This window comes from Hemitrygon akajei, chromosome 18 (genome assembly GCF_048418815.1).
Source record: "Hemitrygon akajei chromosome 18, sHemAka1.3, whole genome shotgun sequence".
Classification (NCBI taxonomy): domain Eukaryota; kingdom Metazoa; phylum Chordata; class Chondrichthyes; order Myliobatiformes; family Dasyatidae; genus Hemitrygon; species Hemitrygon akajei.
Window position 1 is genome coordinate 68,788,179 of NC_133141.1, and position 15,900 is coordinate 68,804,078.

At 44.0% G+C, this 15,900-nt stretch overlaps 1 protein-coding gene across 8 annotated transcripts in view; it reads left to right on the forward strand.

Annotated features, from left to right (window-relative positions):
- Window positions 1-15,900, forward strand: part of srcin1a (SRC kinase signaling inhibitor 1a) — a 616,941-nt gene that overhangs the window by 325,499 nt on the left and 275,542 nt on the right. For 7 of the 8 annotated variants that reach the window (XM_073071787.1, XM_073071788.1, XM_073071783.1 and 4 more), the window contains exon 6: window positions 4,939-4,959. The exons of the other annotated variant lie outside the window; for it this stretch is intronic. In XM_073071787.1, the coding sequence (XP_072927888.1) occupies window positions 4,939-4,959 (21 nt within the window). The remainder of the gene's footprint in view (window positions 1-4,938; window positions 4,960-15,900) is intronic. 8 annotated transcript variants of the gene reach the window in all.

A 15,900-nucleotide genomic window follows, 5' to 3' on the forward strand; every position in this document is an offset into this window, starting at 1 on the left:
TATATGTTGTAAACAACTGGGGTCCCAGCACTGAGCCTTGCGGTACCCCACTAGTCACTGCCTGCCATTCTGAAAAGGTCCCGTTTACTCCCACTCTTTGCTTCCTGTCTGCCAACCAATTCTCTATCCACATCAAGACCATACCCCCAATACCGTGTGCTTTAAGTTGCACACTAATCTCCTGTGTGGGACCTTGTCAAAAGCCTTTTGAAAATCTAAATATACCACATCCACTGGCTCTCCCCTATCCACTCTACTAGTTACATCTTCAAAAAATTCTATAAGATTCGTCAGACATGATTTTCCTTTCACAAATCCATGCTGACTTTGACCGATGATTTCACCTCTTTCCAAATGTGCTGTTATCACATCTTTGATAACAGACTCTAGCATTTTCCCCACCACTGATGTCAGACTAACCGGTCTATAATTCCCCGGTTTCTCTCTCCCTTTTTTAAAAAGTGGGGTTACATTAGCCACCTTCCAATCCTCAGGAACTAATCCAGAATCTAAGGAGTTTTGAAAAATTATCCCTAATGCATCCACTATTTCTTGGGCTACTTCCTTAAGCACTCTGGGATGCAGACCATCTGGCCCTGGGGATTTATCTGCCTTTAATCCCTTCAATTTACCTAACACCACTTCCCTACTAACATGCATTTCCCTCAGTTCCTCCATCTCACTAGACCCTCGGTCCCTTACTGTTTCCGGAAGATTATTTATGTCCTCCTTAGTGAAGACAGAACCAAAGTAGTTATTCAATTGGTCTGCCATGTCTTTGTTCCCTATGATCAATTCACCTGTTTCTGACTGTAAAGGACCTACATTTGTCTTGACCAATCTTTTTCTTTTCACGTATCTATAAAAGCTTTTACAGTCAGTTTTTATGTTTCCTGCCAACATTCTCTCATAATCTTTTTTCCCTTTCCTAATTATGCCCTTTGTCCTCCTCTGCTGGTCTCTGAATTTCTCCCAGTCCTCAGGTGTGCCACTTTTTTTTGCTAATTTATATGTTTCTTCTTTGGACTTGATACTATCCCTAATTTCCCTTGTCAGCCACGGGTGCACTACCTTCCCTGGTTTATTCTTTTGCCAAAATGGGATGAACAATTGTTGTAGTTCATCCATGCGATCTTTAAATGCTTGCCATTGCATATCCACCATCAACCCTTTAAGTATCATTTAAGTATTATGACTTAAGGAAGTCATAATAATAAATAAATGAGCAATAAACATTTGGAACATGAGATGAAGGGACCTTGAAAGTGAGTCCATAGGTTGTGGGAATAGTTCAGTAATGGGGCATGTGAAGTTATCACCTCTGGTTCAAGAGATGGTTGAGGGGTAATAATTGTTTCTGAACCTGGCGGTGTGAGTCCTAAGGTTCCTGTACTTTCTTACTGATGGCAGTAGTGAGACGAGAGCATGTCCTGGGTGGTGGTTAGGACACCAAAGCTCCCCCCCCCCCCACACCACACAATCATTACGTATCAACCTCCCCCCCCATTTCAGCAAAAAAGCGCCAGTGTCCACTGCCCACCAAACGAAGCACCCAGAGTGATCATGATCTGCAGTCAACAAGAGCTGTTGTTTACCCAACAGTTCAACATACCACAGGCTCTCCTCTCTCACAGAGACAGTGAGATGTCATCCATATCACAGCGAAAGGAGAGACTAACATTTGCTGGTACGATGTTACAGGCTGCTGTGTGCTTTTTGTTCCGAGATTCTCCAACTCAAGAATCAGCAGCAAACTCTCATCACCAGAGAGCAAGTACGATCACTCGACTGCAGAGACCTCTGTCCATACATCCATCACAGTGAAATTCTGATGTTTCTTCTGTGACGCCTCAGTCAGCAACACTGGCCTAGAACTGGTTGCTACCCGGAGGCACCAAGCTGCGCCTGGAGAATGTCGGAAAATGGCTGGCCGGCGAGCTCCAGGTGCAGGAACTCATCCGCTGTATATATTAAGAAGGTCAGGATCTCAATAGAACCCCAACCACCTTGAAAAGAAAAATAGGAGACATTAAAGAAAGGAAGTTCTTGTCCTAATGCTATAGTACCTCTTGCCTGATAGTAGGGGGTCAAAGAGATTGTCAGACAGATGAGAGGGATCATTGATATTGGTGAGGTTCAACCATACACATAAATACAGGCAAAGCAAACAGTGTTCCTCTGGGGGCTAATGTACAAAGCACAGCACCAGCAGTCAAACATAGCACATATAATTATGATAGCAGAAAGACATACAGTTACAAAAATATTAAAAATAATAATATTGCTGAAGACCCTAAGTGTCTTCTGTCATGCCCTGTAGATTGATGGTGCATGGATGTTGTCCTGGAGCCATGGTGCCCGAACAAGGCCACAGCAGTTTGCCAACTTGTGCAAATGAACGTAATCTCTCCTACTTCTGACTGATATGAGTGTTGTCTGTCAGGAATTCACTCTGAATAAAGCAAGGCTCACTCCCACTTCTGACTGACGTGAGAGTGTTGCCAATCCAGAATCTATAGTTCTGTGATTCACTGAGCTGTGGCTGAAAAGATTATATTTACAAGGACAGGAACCAACCACAGCAAGTACACCATGTTCACCCAGGGGCACTGAACTTTCTAACTGTAAACTATCCAACCAAAGTGTAAATTATGACAAACCAGACTAGAGAGCTGTTCAACCAGTCAACAATACTGGGGAACAGTGGACTGAGTGTACCTGCTATATTAGCAGGAGTGTGTTATATCCATACCAAGTGAAATCAAAGAAATGCAATAGCATGTATGAAAAAAATCTATACATTAAGACTGACAAACAGCATTGTACAAAAGAGGACAAATTGTGCAAACAAAATAAATAATAGAGTTCAAAGTAAATTTATTGTCGAAGTACATGTATGTCACCATATACAGCCCTCAGATTCAGTTTCTTGTGGACATAATTAATCTATAGTCTAATAACCATAACAGAATCAGTGAAAGACCGCACCAACTAGGGCATTCAACCAGAGTGCAGAAGACAACAAACTGTGCAAATACAAAACTGTGAAAATACATTTACAAGGACAGGTGTGTAAAAAGGGCCCGTGGGATCATTGGGGACCCAAGTCATCCCAACCACAATCTATTCCAGCTGCTACCATCCGGGATACGGTACCGCAGCATAAAAGCCAGGACCAACAGGCTCCGGGACAGCTTCTTCCACCAGGCCATCGGACTGATGAACTCTCGCTGATTTGAGTGTACTCTATATTACATTGACTGTTCTATTTGTTATAAATTATTATAAATTACTATGATTGCAGATTGCATATTTAGATGGAGATGTAAAGATTTTTACTTATGTATGTGAAGGATGTAAGAAATAAAGTCAATTCAAAAAAAGAAAGAAACATTAATAATAAATATCAAGAACGTAAGATGAAGAGTCCTTGAAAGTGAGTCCATTGGTTGTGGGAACATTTGAATGATGGGGCAAGTGAAGTTATTCCCTTTGGTTCAAGAGCCTGACTGTTGAGGGGTAATAACTGTTCCTGAACCTGGTGATGTGAGTCCTGAGGCTCCTGCACCACCTTCCTGATAACAGCAGTGAGAAGAGAGCGTGGTCTAGCTCTCTGATGATGAAAAAAGTGATAACATTGGGAACTTGAGTTGCATGAATCTGTAGGTTGTGGAATCAGCTCAGTGTTGAGGTGAGTGAAATTATCACATCACTCACCTCAACACAACAAGTTTGTGCTTCAGTCTTATTGATGTTGCTGTTTGTTAATGAGAACGTAGGGTGAAGACACTATCAGATCCAATCCAATCAGATCGTTTGTGACCCCTGACCAAAGTTTATTAATGTAATGTGTTTATTTGTAAAGTAATACTGAACATTTAGCTTGAAGTTAACATACTCAGATTCCTAAAGCAGTCCTATGTTGAGTTCAACGCTGACTGGCAACTCCTGCGACACTGCTGGTACCAAACTGTATCGGTCGGTCTCTGCCGTTCCTTTGGATTCATCAGCTGCATAGAGAGGAGAGCTTGCTACGTGCACAACAGCTTGCGTATCATGTAGACAGCTGGGACACAACATCTGTGGTCAGCTCCGACCAACGGAGGGGTTTGTACTCAGACGCAAGACTGGGGAATTTGAGAAACTTGTTCGAATCCACAAAACTAAAAGGTTTCAGGATTCCAAATAAAGAGGGGATTAATTAGCAAAAAGTTGCCTTCACTTTGACAGTCATGGAAAGGAGGTGGAGCTTGCGAGTCCCTCATGAGTGTCTCGTGAGTCCCTTGTGTTTTTTGTTCAGTTGGATGTCACAGCAGAACTTCAAGAGAAAATAGAGGAATCTTATGTAAAGGGACATTGTGTTTGTCTATGAAAACTGTACATCGATCTATCTTGTGTTGCAATCACTTCCTGCAGCCGTGGAAAGTGCACTGAAAGTCAGTGCCCCAAGAGCTTGCCCAGCATCATTGCAACTATAAGGAATAGAGCCTCTCCTGGTGGCTATCGCATACTTCAGCCTGTGCTGAATTCAGTGCTTAGAAGGGAAAGTGTCAACCCATTAGCCTCAACAGGGGGCAGTGCCAGGTCATTAGACTCAGGGCCTTTAGGCTGAGGGGTGGGGGTGTCACTCACATCGCCACTGCTCCCAATAGAAGGACCCTCTTGATTTTAGGCCTTGGGGGAAGGTAGCATTATGCTGAGATGCACATTTACCCTTGTCTTCACACACAACAGCCTCCAGTGCAAATGGTGCCCAGTGCCATAGATGAAAAAAAGGCAAAGAGTTGGGGAGAAGACCCAAGTGATGGTGGCTTTCCCTCCCTTCAGAAATTGTAAAAAAAACTTTTAAATGGGGTTGGTGTGAGCAATTCATGCCTTTTAAAATGCACTGCTGATAAAACGTAACCAATAACTCATCTATTAATTTTATCATTGCAGTCTAACTATTGGAGCTTCAAGGTCAGTACCGCTTCTAAGCAGCCATTTATGCATGCGCTCTGCATGAGTTCTGTGGGGTCTGGTCAGCCAGTGATATCGCCAAACACTTGTGTTCTGTGTTCATGCCAACGGGGCTTGAGGCAAGGTTCTCCATCCACTTTGTTCTGTTGCTGCCTGCCTACCTGCTGCTCTCTTCTTCCATTCCGAAGTTCTTCCACACCTGGCACACCCCACCTCCCGCTGCCCTCTCTCGCCATCCCCACCCAACCACCTGCTTTCTATTTAAGAGAAAATATTGATTTCAGAGCAATATTAATTGAAAGTATGTTGCTGGTTTTATTTAGTTTATGCCATTGATGCAGGGGAACAGCAATGCATTAAATGTGAAGGATTAGATGCTGGTATATAGTTTGTGCTTCTAGTGAAATTGTCATTGTTTTTAATTAATTAAAATGACTGAATAGAGAAAAGTGCACCTCCTTTCAAGACACAATGGGTGAATGTCTTAATGGTGGAGAGTGCGGGAATTGAACAAAGGAGTGATGCCAGCATCTGCAAATGTGGGCAAAGTTTTCTATTAAGCCAGGGGTTCCCAACCTGGGGTCCATGGACCCCTCGGTTAATGGTAGCGATCTATGGCATAAAAAAGGTTGGGAACCCCTGTATTAAGCATTTAAGATCATTTAAAGTTCACATTCAAGTTCAGTTTATTGTCATTCAACCATACGCGTTTATACAGAAAACGAAACCACATTCTTCCAGACCAAGGTACATAACACAGTACATATGACTTTCACACCTAACACATAAAGTAATGTTGGGCCCGATCATGAATGTTGTGTCCTAGCTGTCTAGATACACAAGCCAGGGCAGTATGATATGGACAGCAAGCTGTTGCCCATGTAGCAGGCTCCCTGTTTCTGTGCAGCTGATGAATCTGAAGGAATAGCAGAGACCCATAGTTTGGCACCAGCAGCATTGCAGGAGTTGTCAGTCAACGTTGAATTCAACGTCGGACTGCCTTAGGGATTCCTGCTTTGGGCTTTTCCCTCAGGGTTTACTCCCAAAGCCTTCCCCATGAATGGGTTTGAGATCAGAGTTTTCCTTCTCCTCGATGAGCTGACAAGCCCCATCTGCCTGAAGTGACCGATTTTAAGGTGCCCCTTCTGTCAGTAGAAAAGATTCCGCTGGGTTTATTAGTTAAGCCACACGTGAAGGCCAGGAGTTGGACTTGGTTGTCAGAGGCTATTTGAGTCACATGCCATTGGGAGCATTTAATATGTAGAGGGAGCTTGTCCCCATTACCACACCCAGCTATAACAACCTTGAGGAACCTAATTTAATATTACCACAGTAAATTAACAAATAATATGGTGCATTAATGACACAAGTTACAAATTTAGTATTATGCTGCTGGCACTTCATGTGTGATGAGGCCTGAGTGCTGGTATGGACTTCAATGTACAGCCTGGGGGAATAACCTGTTTCCCATTATATATGTTCTCTTTGATTTTCATAGAATAAAATAAAATATTGAAGGAACGGTACAGTAGCCTAGCAATTAGCATAACACTATTACAGTGGCAGTGATCCAGGTTCAATTCCCACTGCTCTCTGCTTGCGACTGTGTGGATTTCCTCTGGGTGCTCTGGTTTTCTCCCACATTCCAATGACGTACAGATTGGTAGGCTAATCGGTCACATGGGTGTAATTGGGCAGCACAGGCTCGTTGAGCCAGAAGGGCCTGTTACCCTGCTGTATCTCTAAATAAAAGTTTAAAAGAAAGGTTTGAATTGATTGCTTGTTTGCTAAAAATTAACATGAATTGGCACCAAGACAAGAAAACCTACAGCAGCCCGCTGCAAATAAGTAGGGTCCAGAATCTGTGATTTTCCCCAGCTGTTTACACAAGTGAGGGTCAATGATCAAACTATGCAATAGCAGCCGGTGTCTGACATGGTGATTATAAAACCTTTAGATTTCTTATCAATTTACTAATGTTCTGCAAGGTAATCTGTTCTTGGCTGACCTGGTTGATACTTCATGGAGTTAAACAGTTGAAACGGGCTCTTCAGCTCATCCATGCTGACCATTGGAGCTAGTTTCCTTTTCCTGGACTTGGCCCATATCCCTCTAAACCAGGGTCCACAGACCCCTTGGTTAATAGTAAGAGTCCAGGGGCATAAAAAAGGTTGGGAGCCACTTTATCAATGTAGCTGTCTATAAATGTCTTTTAAACGTTGTAGTTGTACCCACCTTTACATCTTCTTTCAGCAACTCGTTCCATATACCCACTATTCTCTGTGGAAAATATTGCCCCTCTCCTTTTAATTCTTTTCCCCTCTCACCTTAAATCTGTTATCTTGTGTTAGACTCCCCCCTCATCATTATATGCCATGTCACATGACGTAGGTGATCATGATGACTATGATTGGCTTGGCAAATTTTTTCTACAGAAGTGGTTTGCTATTGCCTTCTTCTGGGCAGTGTCTTTACAAGACGGATAACAATACTCTTCAGAGTTTGTCTGCCTGGAGTCAGTGGCCACATAACCAGGTCTTCTGATATGCTCATACGACCATCCACCACCTGCTCCCATGGCTTCACATGACCCTGATCCGATTGGGGGAGAAGAACTAAGCAGATGCTCTACCTTGCCCCAGGATGACCTGCAGGCTAAAAGAGAGAAGAAGTATTTTGCACCTCCTTTGGTGGAAATGTATCTCCACACTGCCACCCTGGACTCCCCTACTCTGGGGGCGGGGGGGAACAGAAACCAACTTATCTATGTCCCTCATGATCTTATGTTCCATAGTAGGGTCTCCTGTCAGCCTCCTGTACTCCAGGGGGGGAAAGTGTCAGCCTCTCCATCCTCACCTGCCCTCAAAGCCCTCTTTACTGCACTCTGTAGCTTAAGGACATCTTTCCTATGGCCAGGTGACCAGAAGTGTGCATAATACTCCCAAGCAACAGACACAAAATGCTGGAGGAACTCAGCAGGCCAGGCAGCATCTATGGAGAAAAGTACAGTCGACATTTCGGGCCGAAACCCTTCAGCAGGACTGGAGAAAAAAAGCTGAGGAGTAGATTTGAAAGGTGGGGGGAGGGAGGGAGAAACACCAGGCAATAGGTGAAACTTGGAGGGAGAGCGATGAAGCAAAGGGCTGGGAAGTTGATTGATGAAAGAGAGAGAAGACCATGGAAGAAAGAGAAAAACGGGAGGGAAGGGAGGAGCACTAGAGGGTGGCGATGGGCGGGCAAGTAGATGACATGGGAGAGGGCCAAGGAGATGGGAAGTAGTGAAGTGGGGGGGTGGAGGGGAGAGGCATTACTGGAAGTTCGATGTTCATGCTATTAGGTTGGAGGCTACCCAAACGGAATATAAGGTGTTGTTCCTCCTATCTAAGTGTAACCTTATCCCGACAGTGGAGGAGGCCATGGATGGCCATAATGGAATGGGAACGGGGTGTGGAATTAAAATGGGTGGCCACTGGGAGATCCCGCTTGTTATGGCGGACTCCTCCATTGTCAGGATAAGGCCACACTTAGGTTGGAGGAACAACACTTTGTATTCCTTTTGGGTAGCCTCCAACCTGATGGCATGAACATCGATTTCTCAAATTTCCAGTAATGCCTCTCCCCAACTCCCCCTTTGCCACTCTCCATCCCCTTGTCCATCTCTCATGTTATTTCCTTGCCTGCCCATAGCCTCCCTCTGGACTCCTCCCCCCCCCCCACTTTTTTTCTTTCTTTCATGGCCTTCTGTCTCTTTCACCGATCAACTTTCTAGCTCTTTATCTCATCCCTCCCCCTCCAGGTTTCACCTATCACCTGGCACTTCTCTCTCCCCTCCCCCACCTTTCAAATCTACTCCTCAGCTTTTTTTCTCCAGTCCTGCTGAAGGGTTTTGGCCCAAAACGTCGACTATACTTTTTTCCACAGATGCTGCCTGGCCTGCTGAGTTCCTCCAGCATTTTGTGTGTGTTGCTCAGATTTTCTCTTGTTTGTGATACTCCCGAGTGTTGTCTCACCAACAATTTGTACAATTGCAACATGATGTCCCATGAAAAAGTACGTAAAATCAAGGATGGCTTCACAAATGATCATAATAATCTGTCAACAAATAGACTCAATGTAGGAATGGTAATGTTTTTAGGTAGTTCCAGCCCTGATTGACCGAGAGGGATAGATCTGCACAGTGTCCTCTTTATTAGTGCAGTTCTGGAGGGAACACGACAGCTTGGACCCAGGTGGTTAAAGGCAGACTACCAGTTGCAGAATAAGAAGAGATTCAGTTGCTAGGTTGGTTTATTACTGTCATGTGAACTGAGATGCAGAGAGAAACTTGGTTTTGCATGCTGGCCATACAAATCATTTCATTATGTCATTACATTGAGGTAGTACAAGGGGAAAACAATAACAATGTGGAATAATGTGTTACAGGTACAGAGAAAGTGTAGTGCAGGCAGACAATAAGGCCATGAGGAGATTGATTGTGAGGTCAAGTGTCTATTTTAATCATAGTGGGGTACTGTTCAATCGTCTTATATCAGTGCATTAGAAGCTGTCCTTGAACCCTGTGGTGCATGCTTTCAGGCTTTTGTATCTTCTGTCTGATGGGAAGTAGGTAAAGAGAAAGTTATTGGTTGGGGTGTGTCTTTGAATATCAAGGCAGCAAGAAACATAGCTAAAGTCCATGGATGGAAGACTGTTTCGGCTATGTGCTAAGCTGTGTCCACAGCTTTCTGCAGTTCCTCCAGTCACAAACAGAGCAGTTGCTGTACCAAGCTGTGATAGATGTGGATAGGATGTTTTCCATGGTGCTTTGATAAAAATTGGGACATGCCAAATTTGTTTTGCCACTTGAGAAAGTAGAGGCACTTTCTTGGCTATGGCACCTGCATGGTTGGACTAGAACATCACCAAAAGCCTGTCTACTCCTAGGATCTTGAAGCTCTCAACCACAACACCACTGATGTAAACAGCAGCATGTGTACCCCCCCCCCCCCCCCGCCATTTCCTGAAGTCAATGACCAGCTCTTTTGTATTGCTGACATTGAGGGAAAGTTTTTTTAAGATGACACCATGGCTCTGGGCCGTACTTCCTTCCTGTACTTTGACTCATCGTTATTTGAGATGCGTCCCACGACAGTGATATTATCTGCAAGCTTGTTGTAGGTGGATTCAGATAAGAATCTGGCTACACAGTCATAAGTATACAGGGAGTAGAGTAGGGGGCTGAGGACACAACCTTAAGGGGCACCAGTGTTGATGTCTATCCTTAATGATTGTAGTCTATTGGTCAGGAAATTAAGGATCCACTTGCAAACAAAATGCAGGAGGAACTCAGCAAGCCAGGCAGCATCTAGGGAAAAGAGTAAGCAGTCGATATTTCGGGCGAAGACCCTTCATCAGGACTGGTCTTGGCCCGAAGAGTTGACCGTTCACTTTTTCCATAGATGCTACCTGACCTGCTGAGTTCCTCCAGCATTATGTGTGTGTCGCTTGGATTTTCAGCATCTGTAGATTTTTTCAGCTCTATCCACTCGCAAAGGGAGGTGTTGATTCTCAGGTCGAAGAGTTTGGAGCTGAGTTTCTTAGTAACTATAGTATTGAAGGTAGAACTGTAGTCAATATACAATATTCTGTTATAAGTGTCCAGATGTTTCAGAAGTGTGTAGGATCAGGGAGATCCTACACGCATTTCTGAAAAATCCATACACATTTCTACTCCACCATAGACCTGTTACAGCAGAAGAAAAATTGGGTCGAGTTTGGCTGTAAGGCTGGAGTAGAAACGTACCAGGAAAAGTCTCTCAAAGCACTTCATGATGGTAGATGCCAGAGGCACTGTGGTGGTCATTAAGTCATGTTACCTTGCTTTTCTGAAGTATTGAGATGTTCATTCATTCATTATGTGCCATGTCATATGACGTGGACGATCATGGTCTTTCCATGACTATGATTGTTCTTGGCAATTTTTTCTACAGAAGTGGTTTGCAATTGCCTTCTTCTGGGCGGTGTCTTTACAAAATGGGTGACCCCAGCCATTAACTCTTCAGAGATTGTCTGCCTGGCGACAGTGGTCACATAACCAGGATTTGTGATCTGCACTGGCTGCTCATACGACCATCCACCACCTGCTCCCGTGGTTTCATGTGACCCTGATCGGGAGGCTAAGCGGGTGCTACACCTTGCCCAAGGCTGACCTGCAGGCTAGCAGAAGGAAGGAGTGCCTTACACTCCCTTTGGTAGAGACGTATCTCCACCCCGCCACCCAACTGAGATGATAGTTGTCTTAAAGCAGTTGTGAGCCTCTGATTGAAACTTGGGAAGCTTAAAAAATGTGTGCAAGTACCCCCACCGGCTGCTCTGTCCAGCATTTCATCCATGGGTTCACTCTAGAGGACTGATCTAAGGTCTGCATATGGATTCAGGTGCATTGGAGATGTGTTAAGCTCACCAAGAAGGGCCGTTTTGTTGTTGGTGATGCTGCCTGATTTCACTTTTGTAGTTTGTTAAAGCATTTAAGCCCTGCCACAACTGGGACTAGGTTTTGTACTGGTACTGTCTCTAGGCATCTCTGATAAGTTTATAGAAATTGTATCCCAATTTCTTGTGTAGGTTGGGGTTACACAATTTGAACAGTCCTGTTCATCCTTGGTTTCTGGATTGTCCTCTTTATACACAATGACCACATTGAGGCTGGCTGCAGACGCTTTGACCAGTTTAGCAACTCAAAGCAGTCGCGTAGAAATTCATCTATCCTCAGACCAGCACCTGATGACATTTTGTACTTATCATGTTTCTGTTTGAATGCAGGGAGAAGGGACGTAGCCTGCTGGTCTGATTTACCTAAATGGGGGCTGTGTGTGGATCAGTAGGCATCCTTAGTTGTCAATGATTTTTGGGTTCTTGGTGGGAACATGCTGGAGGTATTTTGGTAGCAGACTCTTAAAGTTGGCCTGGTTGAAGTTGCCAGCAATGATGAAGAGGGGCTCAGGATATCTCATTTCAAGGTTGTTAATCACGATCACAGAATATAGTTCATTGAGTGTAGGTATCTGCTTTAGGTTGAATGTAGACTGCAGTCAGGATAGTTGAAGTGAACTCCATAAGACATAGGAGCAGAATTAAGTCATTTGTCCCATCAAGTGTGACCATATGATAGAGGTAGAATTATGCCATTCAGCCCATCGAGTCTGTTCTGCCATTTCATTATGGCTGATTTATTATCCCTCTAACCCCATTCTCCTGACTTAGAGTCATTGAAAATTATGGCCCAGAAACAAGCCCTTTGGCCCCTCTAGTCTGTGCCAAAAACATTTAAGCCTCCTAGTCCCATTGAGCCAATGGAACACTAAAATTAATAGTATGATCATTCTAATATCAGTAGTATGATCACTCCAAAATTAGTGAGGTCACTGGAGTTGAGAATGATGTTCTGTGGTGGGGGGTGGGGGTGAGGATTATTCCCTTAAAGGAGAACACCTGTGCGTGATTTTGTTTAACAAGAGGAGGCTGATGCACAGGAGCCACCACATGTTGCAACTCTACAAATCTCTGGTGAGACCGCACTTAGAGTATTGTGTTCAGTTCTGGTCACCTCATTATAGGAAGGATGTGGAAGCTATGGAGAGGGTGCAGAGGAGATTTAACAGGATGTTGCCTGGTTTGGAGAACAAATCATATGAAGCAAGGTTAGCAGAGCTGGGACTTTTCTCTTTGGAGCGTAGAAGAATGAGAGGGGACTTGATAGAGGTCTACAAGATTATGAGAGGCATAGATTGGGTGGATAGTCCCAGGGCACCAATAGCAAACACCAGAGGGCATATGTACAACATTAAGGGAGGGAAGTTTAGGGGAGACATCAGGGGTAAGTTTTTTACACAGAGGGTTGTGAGCGCCTGCCAGGGATGGTGGTGGAAGGCTAAAACATTAGGGGTATTTAAGAGCCTCTTGGACAGGCACATGGATGAAAGAAAAATGGAGGGTTTTGGGGTAGTGTGGGTTTAGTACTTTTTAAAAAAATGATTATATAGGTTGGCACAACATGGAGGGCTGAAGGGCCTGTACTGTGCTGTAGTGTTCTATGGTCTATAACAAACAACTCGCTGGTTTATGATGTTAAAAGTCCATTACGTCGCTTTTTCAAGCTCTGTGCCCCCAAAACTGGGCACACAACTGCAGATATTCCGACTCCCCCAACGACACACGGGTCTCCTGTCGTGACACCGACCCTCGATCTGCCCGTCTCCAGAACCCCGAGATCCCAGGCTTCCAAATCCGAGCCCAGCTCTTGGGCCGAGCCTTTGGCATGCTGAACAACAACAGCCGATTGTGAAACCCCAAGAGCGGGTTCCATTCCCGCAAAGAACCATAGTCAGCATGTAACTCCAGGTCAGGGTCTTCAAAAGAACCCTGAAAGGGAAAAATAAAGATATTAATGATGGAAATAGAGCTGCTTCCGAAGATTCAAGCAAAGGAGTTGCCATTAGGTGCCATTAACCCTCCTAAGTTTGAAGGAAATTAACCTGCTGTGCATTCACCCTATCTATACCTCTTGTAATTTTCTATACTGTACCTCTGTAAGATCTCCCCTCATTCTCCTGCACTCCAGGAGTTAACTTGAAAAGTTGTAGTCACAGAAGCAATTGCATGTATTAGTGCGATCCCTCAAGTCGAGTATGATGTTCTCCTAAGCGGTTGTCTATTGGCCAGTCCTCAGGTGGCTGCAGTGGCCGATCTGGGCTCCACATATTCTGATGCAGTGTGGGCAAGAGAGGCTGTGGTTCGTGGTTGATTCTTTAGATTGTCAGTCTCTCCTTTCACAGCTACCACTTGTTCTCTGCGATACAGCAGAGGTCACACTCACGTTGCACAGCTCCCTTTTGAACAGATTTCCTCCAGGTGGATATATTAAGTGCAATGTCTTCCCAGTTTTTAGAGGCAATAATTATACAATAATGAAATTCAAAGCTCAACAATTAATTATATGTCAAACCAGTCGCAAAATTAGAACAAAGCTGTTGCGAGGTAAAATGGGGGACAATGTTTTAAAATTGTGGGTAGTAACAGTCAGGAAAAAGCTGTGGTTACTGAGATCAAGAGTTTAATCAGATAAGAGATCTGATGCAATGACTTGTGGTAAAAAGGCACTGTGACCTAACAGAACATGTGAATGAGCTCAAGGGACCGAATCAGCTGATGTACTTTTCTTCCAAACCAAGAGTTTAAAGATTGTTTTAAAAATTACCTTATTTGTTATATATACATTGAAGCATCTAATGAAATGGATTGTTTGTGTTGAGGGCAGCCCACAAGTTTTAATACGCTTCCGGCACCAACATAGCATGCCCACAATTTACTAACTCTAACCCGCATGTCTTTGGAAAGTGGGAGGAGACTGAATGAAACCCTTGCAGTCATGGGGAGAGCGTAAAATCTCCTTATAAGCAACAGCAGAATTGAACCTCCATCATAAAGCTGGCAAAGTAAAGTGTTACGCTAACTGCTACACTACTGTATTGCCCTAGTTGAAGATCTTGGTGACTTCAGAGTGACTTTCAATTGAGTCTTCAATGAATGACAGAAGGTGTTTCAAAGCTGTCTGAAAGCCACAACAGACAAATACATCGGAAAACACTGAATTGAATGTCGTGGAACCTGAACCCAGATTGTGTCTCTGGTCCAGGTTCGATTCTTTCTTTTGATGAGCTGGAGGCTGCCAGCCAGAAAAAAAATTATTGATGTTTCATCTTGAGGCAAGCAACCATGTTGTTATTGCTAAATTTGTCACTCAGATAGACATGAGCAACGTTATCCTGGGTATTCCTGATGGGAGAAGTATTGCTTTTGACTCCTGTCTTCTCCATCAATTGTGCTGGAGGACAGTCCTTGAGAGAGATGCCTGTTCATTTCACGTCAATATAACATCTCAAAGTCATGAGGGAATTTGTGATCTAATTAGCTTCTGAGTACTTGTAATCACTTCCTTGAAGGGGTGAGTTGCCCCAGAAAGGCAGCACTCCCCTGCTGTATTTTGCTTTATCTTTTATTCTATGCAATTTCTTAATTTAAAAAGAGAGCTTCCTCAGCATGTGGATGAGGCCCTGGTTTGACAGGAGCAGAAAATTCACAAGATCACTCTGTTGCAAACACAGGGTTAAATTCAGCTGGTTTTCTGACTGGTTGTATCACAGCTTGGTATGGAAACCATAAGACATGAGAGCAGATTGAGGCTGCTCCACCATTCCTTCATGGTTGAGTTATTAGCCCTCTCAACTCCATTCACCTTCCTTCTCCCATAACCTTTGATGCCCTGACTAATCAAGAACCTATCAACTTCCACTTTAAATATACTCAATGACTTGGTCTCCACAGCCACCTGTGGCAATGAATTACATGGATTCAACACCCTCTTGCGAAATAAGTTCCTCATAATCTCTATTCTGAAAGAATGTCCCTCTATTCTCAATCTGTGCCCTCTGGTCCTAAGACTTTCCCACAGAATAAATGTTCTCTCCACATCCACCCTGTCTAGGCCTTTCAATATTCAGTAAGTTTCAATGAGATCCCCTCTCATTCTCCTAACTTCCAGTGAGTACAGACCCAGAGCCACAAAAATGCTCCTCGTACATTAACCCTTTTATTCTCAGAATCATACTTGTGAAACTCCTCTGGATCTTCTCCAGTACCAAAACATGTTTTCTTAGATAAGGGGCCCAAAACTGCTCACAATACTCCAAGTGAGGCCTGACCAATGCCTTATAAAACCTCAGCATCACATCCTTGCTTCTATATTCTAGTCCTCTCAAAATGAATGCTAACATTGCATTTGCCTTCCTTACCACCGACTCAATCTGCAAATTAACCTTTAGGGGATCCTACGCAAGGACTCCCAAATCCCTTTGCACCCCTGGTTTTTGAATTCCACTGCCCCCCCCAATTAATACCAAAGTA